Source organism: Erinaceus europaeus, chromosome 7, assembly GCF_950295315.1.
Source record: "Erinaceus europaeus chromosome 7, mEriEur2.1, whole genome shotgun sequence".
Lineage (NCBI taxonomy): Eukaryota > Metazoa > Chordata > Mammalia > Eulipotyphla > Erinaceidae > Erinaceus > Erinaceus europaeus.
In genome coordinates this window covers 32,173,280-32,195,026 of record NC_080168.1, presented here as the reverse complement: position 1 = coordinate 32,195,026, position 21,747 = coordinate 32,173,280, and the positions used below count along the sequence as shown (strand labels likewise).

General features: G+C 41.6%; 1 protein-coding gene across 1 annotated transcript in view; it reads left to right on the top strand.

The window, feature by feature from the left end:
• The first annotated feature begins 201 nt into the window (after nt 1-201).
• BMPR2 (bone morphogenetic protein receptor type 2) overlaps nt 202-21,747 on the top strand; it is a 123,701-nt gene continuing 102,155 nt past the window's right edge. The window contains exons 1-2 of the mRNA XM_060193492.1: nt 202-285; nt 6,255-6,381. Of these exons, the coding sequence (XP_060049475.1) occupies nt 202-285; nt 6,255-6,381 (211 nt within the window). The remainder of the gene's footprint in view (nt 286-6,254; nt 6,382-21,747) is intronic.

The window sequence follows — 21,747 nt, the reverse complement described above, 5'->3', positions numbered from 1 at the left end:
TCATTACTATCAGGAACATTGTGTTTCTTTGTCAAGGGGTTAATGAGTTTTCTTTGCATTCATTAGTCAGAGAAGCAAAGTACTCTTATTAGATGTGCATTAAAGCAAACATGTGATTCTAAATATAAATAAATCCTTCAAACCATCCAGCATGTGGAGAAAACTCCCGTATGTACATAGATAATAACATGAATCTATGACATGCTTTTCTATGCAAAAATGTTTCGTGACTTTTCTAACAACCCAGTAATTGTATTACAAATGCATAATATGATCACACTGAAAGTGAGTTGGGGAGGATGAAAAGAAATAGCCCAAGTTACTTTGAAAACTACAAAGTGAGAGCTAGCAAAATAGTTCTCTCGGGTAGTATGTCTGCCTTGTCATGCATGCTGGTTCTTGTACACAGGCCTGAATCTGCCTCCTACCATACTAAAGCTTTGGTGTTGTGTCTCTCTCTGAAAAAGTTGGCCTAGAACAGTGCAGCCCAGCTGCAACAAAAAACAAAAAACCAATGGATGAAAAACATTATATACAAATACTGTATTTAGAGTGTAAGTTTCTTTTACCTATAGGCAAGGGTTAGCAGTTCTGAATTGCTATTAGCAGTTCTATTTAAATATATATTTACTTACTAAACAAATAAGTAAAAATATTGTACAAGTGAGAACTAGGTTCCTAATGCACTCTACTGAGAAAATCTAGAAGTAATGACAGTGCAGTAGTGAAGAACACACTATTGCTTATATCTTAGTTTTGAAATAGCATTCTTAAATGGAGACATGATCGATTCAGAGCTGGGGCAGGGGAATCAAAATGAACCTGGAACCTTTAATGGTACTGGAAAATGAGAAAGTGCTGAAGAATGTTATGGAAGTGGATAGGAAGGATACAGTCGACAGGAAGCTTCTTTCACTGGCCAGGGCTAAGACAAAATAATGATGGTACTGGATCAGAATTTATAAACTAAAATGAACAGTTTGAGACCGTACTAATATAAACAGGGGAGAAGGGACTGTTCTTTTGTTTGTCTTTGTGGCACCAGGACCTCGTGCATATATGATTTTTATTCTAATAAATAATAATGAGCTCAGGGCATCCTGCATGTGTCATAATCTGCTGTCAGATTTTAAATTCAATGCTTTTTTTTGGGGGGGGGAGGGATGATAATACATCAAAGCAACACTCCACCATCCACCCATTTTCATCCTTAGTGCTGTCTGTGATGGCTTTGGGGGTTGAACCCAGGGTGTCATGAATGGAAGGCTTATGCTTTACCACTGAGCTACCTCTGGGGCCTCTATTTTATTTTTTTATTATAAAGTGCATTTTAGAGTCGAGTTAGGTTCACAGCACCATTGAGAAACAGTTCTTTTCAACTGTCATTCCAGTTAATAAATGTAGAATGAAAGATGGAAGTAAAAATAATTTTTAGTGAAATATTCCTCCAATTCTTGCTGTAGGCAAGAACCAGTCAATGGATACTAAATTAATGAGTGAAAGTATGGTAAAACATAGGATTTTTTTTTTTTTTTTTTTTTTTTTTTTGGCCTCCAGAGTTATTGCTGGGACTCAGTGCCTGCACCATGAATCCACTGCTCCTGGAGACCATTTTCCCCCCTTTTGTTGCCCTTGTTTTTATCATTGTTGTGGTTATTATTGTTGTTGTTGTTGTTGCTATTGTTGGATAGGACAGAGAGAAATGGAGAGAGGAGGGGAAGACAGGGGGGAGAGAAAGAGAGACACCTGCAGACCTGCTTTACCACCTGTGAAGCGTCTCCCCTGCAGGTCGGGACTTGAACTGGGATCCTTATGCCGCCAGTCCTTTCGCTTCGCGCCACGTTCACTTAACCCGCTACACTACTGCCCTACTCCCGAAAATAGGATATTTTTACAATGTACCTTCTCCACAAGATTCATTTTTATTTAATTAACTTTTGCCACCAGGATTTCTTTGGGACTTCAGTCCCGCATTGGTCCACTGCTCCAGTGAACTCTTTTTTTTTCTTAAGATAGAGAGACAGAGAGTGACAGAGAGAGAGAGAGAGAGAGAGAGGCAGACAGACAGATGGACAGACAGAAAGGAGATACACTACAGTACTGTTTCACTTCTTGTGAAACTTCCTCTTTATGTGATGCTAGGGATTTGAACCTGGGTCGTCTTGTAGCTCTGCTGGGTACTATCTCTCAGATCCGTTGTTTCTTTCAGTGCTGTGTTAATAGCTCACACTCATATGACTTCCCAATTACTGAGTTGATTTATTTATTTATTTTCTTAATTATATATATTTGGGCCTCCAATTTTTTTCTCCAAAGCACTGCTCAGCTCTGGTTTATGGGGGTGTGGTGATTGTCTTAATTATATATATATATATATATATATATATATATATATATACTTTTATTTATATATAGAATTTGAGAGGGGAAGGTGAGTAAGAGTGAGAGACAGATGTTTGCAGCACTGCTTTACCACGTGTGAAGCTTTACTCCTTCTGATGGGGACCAGGAACTTGAACTTGCACACATAATGTATGCAATTAACCTGTTATACTATCATCTGGACACACACACACACACACACACACACACACACACACACACACACTTAACCCAAGTAGCTTTCAGTTCTGATTTATGGTGGTGAGGGGGTAGGGGTAGAGCAGGGGTGTTGAATGTGGGACTTTAGAGCCTCAGGCATTAAAGTCTGTTGTGTAACCATCATGCTATCTCCTCCGCCCCTTTTCCATTCAGGTAGAAACCAAGGCACAGGAGCTTGCCCTGGGATCATGACATCCCTTATGGTGCCCAGTTTTCAACCTGGCCTGTGTGTATGTGAACAGCTCTCAGTGAGCTGTTTTCCTGTCCCCATAAGATATATATATATTTTTCCCCCCTTTTGTTGCCCTTGTTGTAGCTTCGTTGTGGCTATTATTATTGCCCTTGTTGACGCAATTCGTTGTTGGATAGGACAGAGAGAAATGGAGAGAGGAGGGGAAGACAGAGAAGGGGAGAGAAAGATAGACACCTGCAGACCTGCTTCACCGCCTGTGAAGCGACTCCCCTGCAGGTGGGGAGCTGGGGGCTCGAACCGGGATCCTTACGCCGGTCCCTGCGCTTAACCCACTGCGCCACCGCCCGACCCCCCCCCCCAATAAGATATTTTTAATTACAAAGTACGTTTTAATTACAATGGAGAAGCCAGAAGACACCACCCTAACCAGGTGACATAATTACATCTCATACACTTCCTGATAAGATACACTGAAAGAGACACAGCTTTGATAGTCTTGCAAAAAAAAAAAAAAGTATCTTAATCTAATCTTAATCAGTAGCCAACCTGAATCAAAGAGCAGGCTACAAAGTACACTATTATTAGTGTAACAAAAAAAAGTCTCAAGGTAATGAAACAAGAAAAAACCTGAACTATCACATACTGAAGAAAACATGGAAGCATCAGTGTGGATCTCTGCACAGAATCCTACACCAGAGAAAAGACAGCAGTAAAATAGTAATTTGGGGAGTTGGGCGGTAACGCAGCGGGTTAAGCGCTTGTGGAGCAAAGCGCAAGGACCAGTGTAAGGATCCGGGTTCGAGCCCTGGCTCCCCACCTGCCAGGCAGTCGCTTCACAAGCAGTGAAACCTGTTTGCAGGTGTCTGTCTTTCTCTCACCCTCTCTGTCTTCCCCTCCTCTCTCCATTTCTCTCTGTCCTATCTAAAAAACGATGATATCAATAACAACAACAATAAAAAACAAGGGCAACAAAAGGGAAAATTAATTATATAAAAAATATAATTAATGATTATATCAACTGATGAGATTTGAGGAAGGAATATAGATTGTAATTGTATTGCAGTGTTAATTTTCTCTCTCTTTCTTCCATTCTTTCTTTCTTTCTTTCTTTCTTTCTTTCTTTCTTTCTTTCTTTCTTTCTTTCTTTCTTTCTTTCTTTCTCTGCCACTACCAAATAGATACAACTCAGTTCTGGTTTATGGTGGTGTGGGGATTGAACCTTGGACTTTGGAGCCTCAGGAATGTGAGAATCTGTTTGTATAACCTTTATGCTATATACCCCACCCCCTAGCCTGTGTTAATTTTATATTTTCATAATTGTTAATATTGGGGCCCCCCCTAAAAAATTTTAAGTAAGTGGTGAAAGAGACCTTTAACAAGGCTTATCCTCTGAGGCATAAAACGTTCGTTCTGTGCTAAAATTTCCAAAGTGGTTTGATGACTTCATTTGCACATTTATTTCAGTTTTCATATTTGCTGTATATATAGCACATCTCTAGTTCAGAATTGTAAACAATTCATTGCATCATTATAATAAATGCTTATTGTTTTGATCACTTCCAATCTTTCTTACTCCAACTCTTCCATATTTTCAGCAGTTAGTAGTCTTCCCCTGGTGTAATTACCACACCATCTTTCCTGTGGCCTGAGAACAAGCCATTGCTGTCCTAGAACAAAATGGATATGGTTCAGTTGACATTGTCCTTGGATGTCTTTATACTTCTTGGTTTCTTTTGAAAAAGATTTTACTTATTTATTTTTGAATACATACAGAAATCGAGAGGTAAGGGGGAAATTTAGAGGGGAAAGAAAGACACCTGTAGCACTACTTTACCTATTGTGAAACACCCTCTCCCAGATGGGGTCTGGGGACTTGAACCTAGGTCCTTGCACATGGTAGTATGTGCACTTTACTAGGTGAGCCACTGTCTGGCCCCACCTCTCGATTTCTTACTTTTTTCAGTTCATCACAAGTCCCCCGTCATTCCTCATGCCTCTAGCTAGTAGTTTCTACATGTGTCCATAGAATTTTATTTACTTATGTCATGGAACTTTTCTTTCCAAAGTTGTTCTTAAAGTTATCAATATTACCACTTATACCATTACATAAGTCACAAAATGCAAGGTGACCTTTAGTTTTTGATTATTCCTTTAACTTTCATGCATTCTTTCACTGGAGCACCCAACTAGACATTAAGATAACACTGTCTGTTTTGTTTATTTATTTATTTAATTTAATTCTTTCGCCTCCAGGGTTATCGCTGGAGCTCAGTGCCTGCACTATGAATCCACTGCTCCTGGAGGCCATTTTTTCCATTTTATTGAATAGGACAGAGAGAAATTGAGGGAGGAGGAGATAGACAGATGGATAGATAGGCAGGCAGACAGATAGACAGACAGACAGACACACACACCTGCAGACCTGCTTCACCGCCTGTGAAATGACTCCCCTGCAGGTGGGGAGCCATGGCCTCATATTCAGATCCTTGTGTGAGTTCTTGTGCTTAGTACTGTGTGTGCTTAACCGAGTGTGCCACTGCTCAGTCCCCCAACATAATCCTCCTGTCTTTTTAAATTTTTATTCATTCATTCATTCATTTGAAAGATAGGAGGAAAGAAAGAACCAGCATCATTGTGGTGCTGTTGCTGCCAGGGATGGAACTTAGGACCTCATGTTTGAGAGTCCAATGCTTTATCCACTGCACCACCTCCTGGACAACTAATCTTGTCTTTTTTTAAAAAGTTTTTTAAAAAATATTTTATTTATTTATTTATTTATTTTCCCCTGTGTTGCCCTTGTTGTTTTATTGTTATAGTTATTGTTATTGATGTCGTCATTGTTAGATAGGACAGAGAGAAATGGAGAGAGGAGGGGAAGACAGAGAGGGGGAGAGAAAGATAGACAACTGCAGACCTGCTTCACTGATTGCAAAGCAACCCCCCCCCCCCCCCCGCAGGTGGGGAGCCAGGGGCTCGAACTGGGATCCTTCAGCCGGTCCTTGCACTTTGTACCACGTGTGTTTAACCCACTGTGCTACCACCTGACTCCCATGAAAGTTTTTTTTGTATAATCATTATGCTATCTCCCTGTCCCAAAAGTTATTATTTTCAACTTTCACATTGACCTTTGATAATTTTTCCTATCTCCATCATGCAGATGAGTGAACTAAAATTCAAGGAGGTTAAGTAACTTGTACAAGGATCAATATTACATTTTTGGTGTGACTTCAATAGTTTCACTGACCCATGTGCATTTCTATCACCCACTCCCTTCTTCTTTGTCTCACTTTGTCCTTTCATTATTTTTCTCTGTTATTTCAGTTACTTTCTAACTAGCACAATGCCTCTCTTCTCTCCCTCCCCAATCTCTTTTTCATACTCTGCCAGAGTGCTTTTCTAAAATACAAATCTATTTTATTCCTCTACTTAAAATTCTTCAGTGGTTCCTTGTGGCCCACAGAATGAGGCTCACACTCCTTATCATGGCACATCCATCATTTGGCTCCTGCTTCCATTCTCAGCAGCATTTTCTACTACTCTGTCTTCCCCATTCTGCATTCCAGCAACACTTAAGTTAGTTGTTTACGGTGAGTAGAACTTAACGTGCTCTCTCCAGTGTTTTGCTTTTGGAATTTCCAGCTACACCAGTAGTCCATGATGTTTTCTGGAGTACTTCAGAGTGATGAGGTAGAGTCAGGTTTGTCTAAATCCTCTTCCCTTGCTTCCAATAAAGCATTTACCACATTGTACTCTGCTTCTCTCACCTACTGGACATTGTGGTCCATGAGGGCAGATCTTTTTTTTTTTTTTAATTTTTTATTCCCTTATATTGCCCTTGTTGTCATTATTGTTGTTGTTGTTGGACAACAGTAGGACGGAGAGAAATGGAGAAAGGAGGGAAAGATAGAGAGGGAGAGAGAAAGATAGACACCTGCTGACCTACTCCATTGCTTGTGAAGCTATTCCTGCAGGTGGGGAGCTGGGGGCTTGAACCAGGATCCATACACCAGTCCTTCTGCGCTTAACCAGATGCGCTACTGCCCGACTCCCGAAGGCAGATTTTTATCTAATCCCTACTCTAGTGTCTACAGTTGTGGACATAAGTATTAATCTGCTTGTACTGTCTTAACAAAATTCTATAGATGAAGTGGCTTAAACAACAAAATATGATTTTCTTCAGGGCTGAAGAGCTAGCATAATAATTATTGCAAAAGATTTTTATGCCTGAGGCTCTGAAGTACCAGGTTCAATCTGTAGCACTATCATGAAATATATGGATTTTGAAACCAGAGCTGAGCAATGCACTGGTCTGCGACTTTCTCTCTCTCATCAAAAATAATAAAATCTCAAAAAGTTGGTAAGAATAATAGTAACATTAAATATTTAAAAAGTAGTGATTTTCGGGGCCGGGCGGTGGCGGAGTGAGTTAAGCGCACGTGGCGCAAAGCGCAGGGACCGGTGTAAGGATCCCGGTTCGAGCCCCCGGCTCCCCACCTGCAGGGGAGTCGCTTCACAGGCGGTGAAACAGGTCTGCAGTGTCTATCTTTCTCTCCCCCTCTCTCTCTGTCTTCCCCTCCTCTCTCCATTTCTCTCTGTCCTATCCAACAACAAAGCAACGTCAACAATGGCAATAATAACCGCAAGGAGGCTGCAACAACTAGGGCAACAAAAAGGGGGAAAAATGGCCTCCAGGAGAGGTGGATTCATGGTGCAGGCACCGAGCCCAGCAATAACCCTGGAGGAACAAAAAAAATAAGTAGTGATTTTCTTGGGGGAGTCGGGCGGTAGCGCAGCAGGTTAAGTGCATGTGGCGCAAAGTGCAAGGCCCGGAGTAAAGATCCAGGTTCGAGCCCCCAGCTCCCCACCTGCAGGGGAGTAGCTTCACAGGCGGTGAAGCAGGTCTGCAGGTGTCTCTTTCTCTCCCCTCTCTGTCTTCCCCTCCTCCATTTCTCTCTGTCCTATCCAACAATGACATCAATAACAGCAACAACAACAAAAAAGTAGTGATTTTCTTACAGCTATGGAGAATAATGATCTCAGAGTGCCTGTGTGGTCAGGCTCTAGTGAGGTCTTCCTAATTTACAGGCCCGCTCTTTCTTTCTTTCTTTCTTTCTTTCTTTCTTTCTTTCTTTCTCTCTCTCTCTTTTTCTTTCTTTCTTTCTTTCTTTCTATTTTATTATTTATTTTTATTATTATTTTTTTAACCAGAGCACTGCTCAGCTCTGGTTTATGGTGGTGCAGGGGATTGAACCTGGGACTTTGGAGCCTCAGGCATGAGAGTCTCTTTGCATAACCATTATTTGCATAACCTTCTTCCTTCCTTCCTTCCTTCTTTCCTTCCTTCCTCTCTTTCTTTCTTTCTCTCTCCTTTATTAGGGGATTAATGTTTTACAGTTGACAGTAAATATAATAGTTTATACATGCATGGCATTTCCCAGTTTTCCATTTAACAATACAACCCCCACTGGGTCCTTTGTCATCACATTCCAGGACCTGAACCCCCGCCCCCCCCAGAGTCTTTTACTTTGATTCAATACACCAACTTCATTCTAAGTTCTGCTATGTGTTTTCTCTTCTGATCTTGTTTTTCAACTTCTGCCTACAGACACCTTCTTAGGGAATGCCCCCAGATGTTCTTTTCCCTTTTCCCTTGCTGTGTGCATATGGAGAGAGACTTAACAAGGTTACCAGTGCTCTCCAACTAGGACCACACCTCTATGGACTCATTTAACATTAGTTAGCTTCTGAAAACTCTATCTTTAAGTGTAATTATATTGGGATTGACATATACTCAATTTCCAAGGACACATGAATGGTATAAAGATACACTTCATTCCATAGCAGTGGTAGGTTTTTGCAGAAAGAATTATTATATTCTTTTTTGTTTTATGATTCACTGTTTATATGATTATCTTTCCCATTAGACTTTTTTTTAACCAGAGCACTGCTCAGCTCTGGTTTATGGTGGTGTGGTGTGGAGAATTAAACCTGAGATTTTAGAGCCTGAGATACGAGAGTCTCTTTGCATAATCATTATGTTATTTACCCTCACCGAGATGTATTTTTATTTATTTATTTATTTATTTAAAAAAGGAGACATTAATAAAACCATAGGATAGGAGAGGTACAACTCCAGACAATTCCTACCATCAGATCTCTATATCCCATCCCTTCTCCTGATAGCTTTCTCATTCTTTATTCCTCTGGGAATATGGACCCAAGGTCATTGTGGGATGCAGAAGGTGGAAGGTCTGGCTTCTGTAATTACTTCCCTGCTGAACATGGGTGTTGACTGTTCAATCCATACTCCCCGGTCTACCTCTCACTTTCCCTAGTAGGGTGGGGCTCTGGGGAAACGGAGCTCCAGAACACATTGGTGGGGTTGTCTGTCCAAGGAAGTCTGGTTGGCATCCAGCTGGCATCTGGAACCTGGTGGCTGAAAAGAGAGTTAACATACAAAGCCAAACAAACTGTTGAACAATTAAGGACCTAAAGGCTGGAGTAGTGCAGATGAAGTGTTGGGGGGGGTACTCACTATGGACTATTGTGTACTTTTGCTTTCAGGTATATATTTTGCCCCAGTTTATGGATATGTGTGAGCATATGCTCTATCTCAGGGGACCTGGTCTATATCTAGGTTCTGGGACTTTGTTAGAAAGTGAACCACCTTCACCAAGAAGTTGGGTGCTTGCACAGCTGGTTAAGCGCAGGTGGTGCAAAGCACAAGGACCGGTGTAACGATCCTGGTTTGAGCCCCCTGTTCCCCACCTGCAGGGGAGTCGCTTCACAAGCGGTAAAGCAGGTCTGCAGGTGTCTATCTTTCTCTCTCCCCTCTCTGTCCATTTCTCTCCATTTCTCTCTGTCCTATCCAACAACAACAACATCAGTAACTACAACAATGAAACAACAAGGGCAACAAAAGGGAATAAATAAATATTAAAACCTTTTTTTTTTTTTTAAAAGAAAGTAATATGGGGCAGGAAAGATAGCATAATGATTATGCAAAAGACTTTCATTCCTGAGGCTTTTGATTTCCTGAGGCTCTATCCATAGCACCACCGTAATGAGACAGGGAGGCAGAAAAAGAAATAGTTAACATCAGGCACTAATTTATTTCACACAAGTGATTTGACAATGTTCTATGCCATGCTTCCATTTGCATAATGGTACTTAGCCAGGGGTGATTTTGCACCTCGGTCAATTTATTTATTTCCAGGTAGAGGCAAAGAGGCAGGGAAAGAAACCACAGCACCAGAGTTGCCTTCAGTTTGCTGGGAGTGAAGTGCAAGGACCAGTGGATGTATATGTATATGTATATGTATATGTATATGTATATGTATATGTATATGTATATGTATATGTATATGTATATACACACACATATATAAAGAATATATATTCTTTTTTTAAGTTCATATTTCAATTCTCTGTAGTTCACATATGAATGAAATAATCCCTTAGTTACCCCTCACTTCCTTTTTAAAACAATTTTTAAAAAAAATATTTATTTTATTTATTCCCTTTTGTTGCCCTTGTTGTTGTATTGTTGTAGTTATTATTGTTGTTGTCATCATTGTTGGATAGGACAGAGAGAAATGGAGAGAGGTGGGGAGCCAGAGAGGAGGAGAGAAAGATAGACACCTGCAGACCTGCTTCACTGCCTGTGAAGCAACTCCCCTGCAGGTGGGGAGCCGGGGTTCGAACTGGGATCCTTATGCCAGTCCTTGTGCTTTGTGCCACCTGCGCTTAACCCGCTGCGCTACAGCCCGACTCCCCTAAAACAATTTTTTTATTCTGTTTATTTATTTATTGGATAGAGACATCCAGAAATCGAGAGGGAATAGGGTGATAGAGAAGGAGAAAGAGTGGTCAGGGAGGTGGTGCAGTGATAAAGCCTTGGACTCTCAAGCATGAGGTCCCGAGTTTGATCCCCAGCAGCATATCTGCCAGAGTGATGTCTGGTTCTTTCTCTCTCCTCCTATCTTTCTCATAAATAAATAAAATCTTTAAAATAAAAAAAAATATAAAATAAAATAAAGAGGACTGTTGGTATGCTTCTAAATTTTGCTTCTAAGACCCCTTCTGTTTCATTGGTTTAATCCCCACTGCTTAACACTGTATTCTGTTTACACTGTTAACTAAGCACTGCCCTGCCTCCAGGGCATTGGTTTAATCCTCACTGTTTTGCATGCTTTTTCCTTCTCCCCACCCCCTATCTTACCTACATCCTCTTCGGACCTCTTCGGAACTGACTTTTCCGCCTCAGGATATATAAGGACAAGATTGTGATTAGAGATATCTTAGATTGCGCTGCATTCCACATGAATAAAGACTGAACTGCATACCACTCAGCCAGGAGTCCCTGGTCGTCTCTCTCCCGCCGGCAGCACTAGCCCGACAGAGGACAAAGAGAGACACTTCAGCCCTGCTTCACCACTTGCAAAGTTCTCCCCCTGCAAGTGGGGACCCAGGGCTCAAATCCCGGTCCTTGTACACTCTAACATGTATACTCAACCCGTCTCAATTTTTCTTTATTCTATCAAATAAAATAAAGTATAAAAATCATAAAAAAGAAAAATGTCATGTGATTTCACTAGTATATAACACACAGAGAAAACAAGCAGATGTACTAAATAAAACAGAAGGGAGTGGGGGGGGGTAGTGCAGCAGGTTAAGCATGCATGGCGTGAAGCGCAAGGACGGGCATAAGGATCCTGGTTGGAGCCCCCGGCTCCCCACCTGCAGGGAAGTCACTTCACAGGCGGTGAAGCGGGACTGCAGGTGTCTTTCTCTCCCCCTCTCTGTCTTCCCCTCCTCTCTCGATTTCTCTCTGTCCTATCCAATAACGACGACATCAATAACAACAACAATAATAACTACAACAATAAAACAAGGGCAACAAATGGGAATAAATAAATGTTAAAAAAATAAAACAGAAGTGAATTTTTGGACTATACGACCAATTACTGATAGTTTACCAGAAAGGACGGGGTAGAGAGGATAACTGAATCAGGACAAAGGGGACAAACTTGTGAGCATAGAAGTGGACTTCAGTGGTGGACTTCTCTACTATAACACATATACATGTGATTTTCAGTGTTGCACACCTGAAACAATGTTATAATACAATGTCAATTAAAAAAATAGTTAACAGGAATGTAAAATAATAAGTGACCATATTTAGATGTTATCTAATTTGTGGCGGATGTCTATATATCTGTTTCTTGGCTTCTAATTTTTAAATATTGAAATTAATTTTATTGTTATAGCATTGACAGTTGCTTTGCAAGTTTCTACCTTAAAAGCAAACCAAAGGCAGGAGCCGGACGGTAGCGCAGCGGGTTTAGTGCACATGGGGGAAAGCTCATGGACCGTTATCAGGATCCTGGTGTCTGTCTTTCTCGCCCCCTCTCTGTCTTCTCTTCCCTTCTAGACTTCTCTCAGTTCTAACAACAACGACAACAATAACAACAACAAAAGGGAAAAAATTTTAAAAGTTAAATAAATTAAAAAAAAAAAAGGCAAACCGAGGGAGGTGGGCGCAAAGCGCAAGGACCGGCATAAGGATCCCGGTTCCAGCCTCCGGCTCCCCACCTGTAGGGGAGTCCCTTCACAAGCAGTGAAGCAGGTCTGCAGATGTCTATTTTTCTCTCCTCCTCTCTGTCTTCCCCTCCTCTCTCCAACAACGATGACATCAATAACAATAATAACTAGAACAAAAAAAACCAAGGGCAACAAAAAGGGAATAAATAAATATTTAAAAGAAAAGCAAACCAAAGGCATCAGCAGATGATTCCCCCCCTTTACGATTTCCAGAGCCTTTTATTGCCACATCCCTCCAACCCCCAAATCATTTTATTAACAGGGGAGAGAATGTTTTATAGTATAGTTGTTTACATGATGCAATTTTTAAAAACTTTTTTTTGTATTGTCTGTATTTATTTGATGGATAGAGACAGCCAGAAATCAAGAAGGGAAGGGTGTGATAGGGAAGAAGAGACACTTACAGCCCCCCTTCACCACTTACAAAACTTTCCACCTACAGGTGGGGGCCGGGGGCTTGAACTTGGGCCCTTAAGCACTGTAACATGTGCACTCAACCAGGTGCACCACCACCTGGCCCCGATATGATGCAATTAAAAAATTTTTATTTATTTATTATTATTTATTTATTAGAGGTAGAAATTTCGGATAGGGAGGTTGACAGAGGGAACATAGAGAGGGAAAGAGGCAGGCACCTGCAGCCTTGCTTCACCACTCATGAAGCTTTCTCCCTGCAGTATGGACCAGGGACTTGAACCTGGGTCCTTGAACACTGTAATGTGTACACTTGGGCACCCAAAGTTTTATTTATTTGCCCTTGTTTGTTTTTTATTATTGTAGTAGTTATTATTGTTGCTATTGATGTCTTCATTGTTGGATAGGACAGAGAGAAGTGGAGAGAGGAGGGTTAAGACAGAGGGGGCGAGAAAGACACCTGCAGACTTACTTCACGGCTTGTGAAGTGATGGGTCCTTGCGCTTTGCCCCACCTGCACTTAACCACGCTGCGCTACTGCCCGACTCCCAAAGTTAAAAACAATTTTTTTATATTTATTTACTTTTTTTCCCTTTTGTTGCCCTTCTTGTTTTTCATTGTTGTTGTTGTTGATGTCATCATTGTTGGATAAGACAGAGAGAAATGGAGAGAGGAGGGGAAGACAGGGGGAGAGAAAGGTAGACATCTGCAGACCTGTGTCACCCCTTGTGAAGCGACTCCCCTGCAGGTGGGGAGCTGGGGGCTGGAACCGGGATCCCTATGCTGGTCCTTGCGCTTTGCGCCACCTGTGTTTAACTTGCTACCGCCTGACTCCCCCAAAGTTTTTTTTTTTTTTACCAGAGCACTGCTCAGCTCTGGCTTATGGTGATGTGGGGGTGGGGGTGGGGGGAGATAGAACCTGGAACTTCGGAGCTCAGGCTTAGTGGTGAGAGTCTCTTTGTATAACCCCCAGACCACAAAGTTGTTTTGTTTGTTTGTTTGTTTTTATCACCCTGAGATAGGTGTCTTCAAAGCACTCTCACCACCAATTTAGGTACTTTTCCACCATCAGGCACCAGGGTTCCAATATCTTCTTTACCCCTCTTTTCTCCTCCCCTAGAATCCTTTGCTTTGGTGCAATACAGATGATTTTGTTAAATGAAAATGATAGAATGATTCTTTTTTTGTTTGTTTTTAATTTTATTAGTGATTTAGTATTTTTCCCCCCAGCAGTGAGCCACCACTGGATTCTGGGGTGTGATTTAGTATTAATTTAGAAAATTACATGTCACAACAACAATAACTACAACAACAATAAAAACAACAAGGGCAACAAAAAGGAAATAAATATAAAAAAAAAAAAATCACATGTCAACAGGGGTATAATCCCCACATCATTCCCACCACCAGAGTTCTGAATCGTCAATCCCTCCATTGCAAGCCACAGCAGTTCTCCCAGCATTGCAGACATGGGTTAACCATCACCTCTACAACTGTCTACATTTGTACATGATTGCTCCCCTCTTCTCCCACGTCCAGTTTTTTCCTTCTCCAAGTCACACATAACCCTGTTACTGCATGTTACTACATTCAAATGTCCCTCCCTTTTTCCTCCTCTATCTCCGAGTCCTGATGGATGGAGCTGGAGTTCAGAGCCTTCTTATCCTCTTCCTCTTATCACTTTTCCCCCACTAAGAGTATGGATCAAGATTGTTTTTGGAGTGTAGAAGGTAGAACTTCTGGCTTCTGTAGTTGCTTCTCCATTGGATATGGGGTGTTGGCAGGGTCTATCCATACTCCAAGGTTCTATATAGAATGATTCTTTAAAAATATTTTATTTATTTATTTTAATGAGAGAGACACACAGAGACAAAGAAACAAAAAGGAGACCAGAGCAGTGCTCATCCCTTGCTTATAATGGTGCTGGGAACTGAACCGGGAACTCAGAGCCTGAGGCATGAAAGTTGCTTTGCATAACCATTATTCTTTCTCCCCAGCCTGGCTCTTAACTTCTAAGTGTACTTTGCTGTTTTGAGGTTTGATCTGACTCCAGTTCACTGCCCATTGAGACTGAAATTATAGAGGCGTCTGTGCTGGCAAAGTAGCAGCTGTTTAGCATGTTCAAGAATGTTTCTTTGCCACACTGGGAGCAGGCAAGGCCTTTGCCCAAACCTCATCTTTACTAGATCTCTAAATCTTTTTAGGACTATTACTAATGTAAATTTTCTTCAGGAGTTGGCAGTTAAGTGGTAAGATGGTTTCTGTAGAAATGAAGTCATGAATCAGAAGAGAAAACACAAGTAGAACTTTGGTGCATACTGCACCAAAGTAAAAGACTCTTGGGGGTGGGGTTGGGGGGAGAATACAGGTCCAAAAAGGATGCCAGAAGACCTACTGGGGGTTGTATTGTTATATAGAAAATTGGGAAATGTTATGCATGTACAAACTATTGTATTTACTGTCAAATGTAAAACATTAATTCCCCAATAAAGAAATAAAAAAATAAAAGAAATGAAGTCATGAGGAGTAGGTAATATGAATATTGCTGGGTAGAAAGAGTTTCATGAGGATGAGACTTTCAGGGGGATGAGAGTAGGCAAAGATAGAGACTAGTGACACAACATTATAACATTTGGGTTACTTTGTATTCTTAGAAACATACACTACTGGGAGTCAGCAGTAGCACAGCGGGTTAAGTGAATGTGGCTCGAGTCAGCAGTAGCACAGCGGGTTAAGTGAATGTGGCTCGAAGAGCAAGGACCGGCGAAAGGATCCCGGTTCGATCCCCTGGCTCCCCATCTGCAGGGGAGTCGCTTCACAGGCAGTGAAGCAGGTCTGCAGGTGTCTGTTTTTCTCTCCCCCTCTCTGTCTCCCCCTCCTCTCTCCATTTCTCTCTGTCCTATCCAACAACAACAGCAATAATAACTACAACAATAAAAAGAAAAGAAACATACACTACTGCCGAGGAGATAGCATAATGCTTATGCAAAGTCTCACACCTGAGGCTCTGAGGTCATAGGTTCAGCACACCCCCCCCCCCCCCCCCCGTAAGTCAAAGATGAACAGTGCCCTGGTAATTAAAAAAAAAAAAAAGAAAGAGAGGGAGTGAGCACCAAACAGACGTTATGTTGCTAAAACCAAAGGTTATACATCTAGTAATTAAGGTCACAATTTAGATTTGGGCTAGAAGACAACCCAGTTGGTAAGGGTGTACATCTTACCATGTGGAGGTCCTGGATTTGAACCCAGCACCCACCCTATTAGAGCACCATAAAGAGCATCAGGGTAGGGAACTTTAGGGATTTCCCTCTATGATGGAGCAGTGTTGTAATACCTCCCCCTCTCCTTTGTCTCTCTTTCTGTCTCTGAAATAAAGAATGAGCAAATCAGCCTGGGGAGGATGCTCAGTGATGGTATAGCGAATGCAGAATGCACTGGTTTCATGCCCTGGTACTGAGAGGAGGAAAGAGGGAGGACTTGATACAGCCTGACACTGACCTGACATGCTGTTAACCTGACAGCACTGGGGTAATGAACACATGTTGCAGATAGAGAGGAAGAACGTAATTTGTGTTTCTTGAAGTGATAGCTGGCTTATAACTGACCAGTCAGCAGAGATATGTGAATTAATTGAAAGAAGTATCAGTTCTAGGAAATAAACATCCTATCAAGTTATTCTCTTTATATGTGCATATGTGTCAGCATTGTTTTTGTGTAGGAAATATAAGGTCACTCTCACCTAACCAGCCAAGTTCTTTAATTTGATTATAAACATAAGGGAGGGAAGCAACTTGTTTTGATAAAAATAAAACCACTTGACTAAAGAGGGTTAAGTGCACATTCAGCTACAGTTAACCTAGCGAATGGATTGTAAAAAATAAAAATCTGTTTACTATATTTTTATTCAAATTTATCTTTTTTTTTTTTTTTAGCCTCCAGGGTTATCTCTGGAGCTCGGTGCCTGCACTACAAATCCACTGCTTGCTTCTGGAAGCTATTTTTTCCCATTTTTGTTGTTATTAAAATGTTGTTATTGGGGAGTCGGGCTGTAGCACAGCGGGTTAAGCGCAGGTGGCGCAAAGCACAAGGACCGGCATAAGGATCCCGGTTCGAACCCCGGCTCCCCACCTGCAGGGGAGTCGCTTCACAGGCGGTGAAGCAGGTCTGCAGGTGTCTATCTTTCTCTCCTCCTCTCTGTCTTCCCCTCCTCTCTCCATTTCTCTCTGTCCTATCCAACAACGACAACAACAATAATAACTACAACAATAAAACAAGGGCAACAAAAGGGAATAAATAAATAAAATAAATATTTAAAAAAAAATGTTGTTATTGCTGCTGTTGTTGTTGGAGAGAAACTGAGAGAGGAGGGGAAGAGAAAGACACCTACAGACTTGCTTCATCACTTGTGAAGCGATCCCCTGGAGGTAGGGAGCTGGGGCCTCGAACCAGGATCCTTATGCATGTATGCTTAACCTCCTGTGCTACCACTACTGCCTGGCCCCTGCTGTTTTTTTTTTTTTTTAACAAATAATTTGATTTCTCTGACCTTTCTTCCTTCTTTCTATGTTTCTCTCTTTCTATGTTTTCTTTATTTACTTATTGAATAGAGACAAAAATCGAGAGGAGAAGGGGAATTAGAGAGGGGAAAAGTCTGGGGAGATGATGTCATGGCTGGAAAAAGGGATCAGGGAAGACAGTAGCTCCCAATATGGGAAAAGTGTATAAATATTGTTGACTGTAAACCCCATCGATTTGATGTTACCTGGGGCCCATGTTCATTGTGGGAGTCTATGTAACCTCTACATCCCTGTAGGTCCGAACTTGCATTCTGTGGTCATCAGTAGGAACATTCTGAGTTGCACCAGTTTCAGAATCACATTAAAGGCAAGGTCCTATGGGGGTCCCCAAAGGGGTCCATTATGTTGTTCCTGATGGAGATGACCAGTTTTAATGGGGAGAGAGATCTATTCGAGGTCTAGGCTCATCGTGTTTGTATGGGAATTCCAAGGACTCCCTGAACAGGGCCCCAGCTGATGGGGTGGCCTGATAGTGACTAAAGAGTCATCATTAAAGTATGCCAATCTCTTACCCTTATTCAGCTTTTGTAGTCCTTACTTAGATAAGGTTAGCTTTGGAGTGAGTGAGGAAAGTGTAATAGGAAGTAGGTGAGGAGGGTATCTAGGATTAAGTAGGAACTATTTCATTAGGTACTTTAAGGTGTCTTTTTAGGTCTTTCTACTTGCTTGCTTCATTTATTGACTCACTGTAAACTTGTGCACTTTTGCTTTAATGTATATATTTTGTCCTAATTTATGGATACATGTGTACATCTGCCCTACTTCATGGGACAGGTTCTATATCTAGCTTTTGAGGTTTTGTGAAAAGTATGTATATTTTTATAGTTTCTCCATCTGTGCTGAAAATAACTCACATGATTAATCTTGGCAGTTTCACAGTATGACTACAGAATTCTTCATTGAGCCTTTGAAAAATAGTTTGTCTTGTGTTAAGAATTGTGCCTCACTCAAGCTTGCTTTTTTCTTCTGTTTTTTTCCTTGTATTCAAAAGACATTTTTCTTTTTAGTAATTTAGTCTCTTTTTTTTTTTAGTGTGTGTGCCAGAGAGAGAACAAAAGAGAACAGATCATTACCCTGTCATTTGTGATAATTTTCTTTGTTATTGTCTTCCTTGTGGGGTCGGCCCAGGAACTCACTGTGAGGCATGTGTTCTATCACTGAACCATTTTTCATCCTCGACCAATATCTTTTGGGTTGTTGGAAAAGTCATCATGGGGGCCAGGTGGTGGTGCACCTGGTTGAGCGCACACGTTACAGTGCGCAAGAACCAGGGTTTGAGCCCCTGGTCCCCACCTGCAAGGGGAAAGCTTTGAGAGTGGTGAATCAGGGCTACAGGTGTCTCTCTATCTCTACCCCTTCCTATCACCCCTTCCCTCTAAATTTCTGGCTGTCTGTATCCAATAAATAAATAAAGATTTTAAAAAAAACCTCTAAAAAAGAAAAAAATCGTCAAGTATTTTCTTTTTCTTATATAATTATTATTTTATACCAGAGCACCACATTAGTTTTTGGTAATGCAGGGGATTGAACATGGGACCCTGAAGCTGCAAGCATGAGAATCTTTTTTGCATAACCATTATGCTATCTCCCCTGCTCTTCTGTTTTTCTATGTAAAAATGTGTCATGTTGGGGGTAGGGCGGTGGCGCAGTGGGTTAAGCGCATGTGGCGCAAAGCGCAGGGACCAGCGTAAGGATCCCGGTTCGAGCCCCCGGCTCCCCACCTGCAGGGGAGTCGCTTCACAGGCGGTGAAGCAGGTCTGCAGGTGTCTATCTTTCTCTCCCCTTCTCTGTCTTCCCCTCCTCTCTCCATTTCTCTCTGTCCTATCCAACAACGAATTGCGTCAACAAGGGCAATAATAATAACCACAACGAAGCTACAACAAGGGCAACAAAAGGGGGAAAAAAAATGGCCTCCAGGAGCGGTGGATTCATGGTGCAGGCACCGAGCCCAGCAATAACCCTGGAGGAGGAAAAAAAAAAAATGTGTCATGTGTTTTTTGCCAGTCCAGTATTTTGGACCCTTACTCAAAGCCCTTACTTCTTTCATAAATTTCAATTGATTGTTATTTTTTCTGTTCTATTTTCAGTAATTGCAAAAACATTTAAATAATCTTACTGGGGTTTAATGGTTTATAAATTCCTCCCTCCTTGGCCTCCTTCGCCAGATACAATACACCAAACCCAGTCCATGGTTTAATTCGTGTTTCCCTTCCTCTTCAGGCTTCATATATACATATTTATTTATTCCCTTTGTTGACCTTGTTTTTTATTATTGTTGTTTTTGATGTTTTTGTTGGATAGAACAGAGAGAAATGGAGAGAGGAGGGGAAGACAGAAAGGGGGAGAGAAAGATAGACACCTGCAGACCTGCTTCACCATCTGTGAAGCGACTCCCCGGCAGGTGGGGAGCTGGGGGCTCGAACCAGGATCCTCACACTGGTCCTTGCGCTTTGTGCCACCTGTGCTTAACCCGCTGCGCTACTGCCCGACTCCATATATATATTAACCAGAGCACTGCTCAGCTTTGCTATATGGTGGTGCGGGGATTGAACCCATGACTTTGATGGTGCTAGGAACTGAATCTGGGAGCTCAGAGCCTCAAGCATGAAATACTTTTTGTATAAGCATTATGCTGTCTCCTCAGCCCTTGAACCTGGGACTTTGGAGCCTTAGGCATGAGAGTCTCTTTGCATAGCTATTATGCTATCTATCTCTGCTCATACACACACACACACACACACACACACACACACACACACACACACACACACATATATACATATATATATTTGTCTCCAGGGTTACTGCTGGGGCTTAGTGCCTGCACTATGAATCCACTGCTCCTGGAGGTCATTTTCTCCATTTTGTTGCCCTTATTGTTATTATCGGTGTCATTATTATTGTTGCTGTTGGATAGGACAGAGAGTAATTGAGAGAGGAAGGGAAGAAAGGGAGAGAAAGATGCCATGTACATTTTACCTGATGCAACACCTTCCAGCCCCTATATATTTTTAAAGACAGAAACAGAGAGTGAAAGAGACCACAGCACTGAAGCTTCCTTCAATACAGTGTGGGCCAGGCTTGAATCTGTGTTGTGCACATGACAAAACACATTGTTCAAGTGAGCTATTTTGTCTACCCTGCAAGTAAATTTTTAATTATTTTTTATAAAGTGTTTTTTTTTTTTTTTTTTGCCTCCATGGTTATTGCTGGGGCTCAGTGCCTGCACTAGGAATCCACTGTTCCTGGAGGCCATTTTTCCCATTTTGTTGCCCTTGTTGTTGTCGTTATTGTCATTAATGTCGCTGTTGGATAGGACAGAGAGAAATCTAGAGAGTAGGGGAAGATAGAGAGGGGAGAGAAAGATAGACACCTGCAGACCTGCTTCACTATTTGTGAAGCGACCCCCCGCAGTTGGGGATCCAGGGGCTCAAATCAGTATCCTTGCACTTAGTACTCTGTGCACTTAATCTGGTGCACTACTGCTGGCCCGTACATTAAAGTTTTTTATGTACACATATGCTTTAAAGTCCATTAGGTATACATCTGACAATTGCTGGGCCATATTAGTTGAATTGTAAGATTTTTTTTTTTTCTGTTTACTATTCTGGTGACTAAACCTTTATAAATTAGGTAATTTGTAAAACATACTCTTACTATAAACTGTCTTTTTACTTTATGGGTGGTGTACTTTGAAGCATAAAAGTTTTGGTTTTCTTTCAACTTCAGTGTCAGTTTTTGAAGGAACCTTGATTTACAGGATTGTTGTCCAGTGGATATACTTCCTCTGATACTTGCCACCAAACTGCCATCCTGCTCTCTTTAGATCTGCAACCTCCCCTTAGCGCTGTCGCTTCCCCTTCTGAACTCTCCACTCTGCTTAAATAGACAACAGCCCTCCGGCAAGGTGGTGGTGCACCTGGTTGAGGGCACATGTTACAATACGCTAGGACTCAGGTTTGAGTCCCGGTTCCCATCTACCAGGGGGAAGAAGCAGGGCTGCAGGTGTCTCTCTGTATCTCTCCCTTTCTATCTCCCCTTTCATCTCAACTTCTGGTTGTCTCTATCCAATAAATAAAGATTAAAAAATTAAAAAAAGAAAAACTTAGACTACAGTCCCTCCCCATTGCCTCCAGGGTTATTGCTGGGACTCGGTGCCTGCACTACGAATTCACTGCTCCTGGAGGCTACTTTTTCCCTTTTTGTTGCCCTTGTCGTTTATCATTGTTGTTGTTATTATTATTATTATTTCTGTTGTTGATGTTGGATAGGACAGAGAGAAATGGAGAGAGGAGGGGAAGACAGAGATAGGGAGACAAAGACACCTGCAGACCTGCTTCACCTCCTGTGAAGCGACTC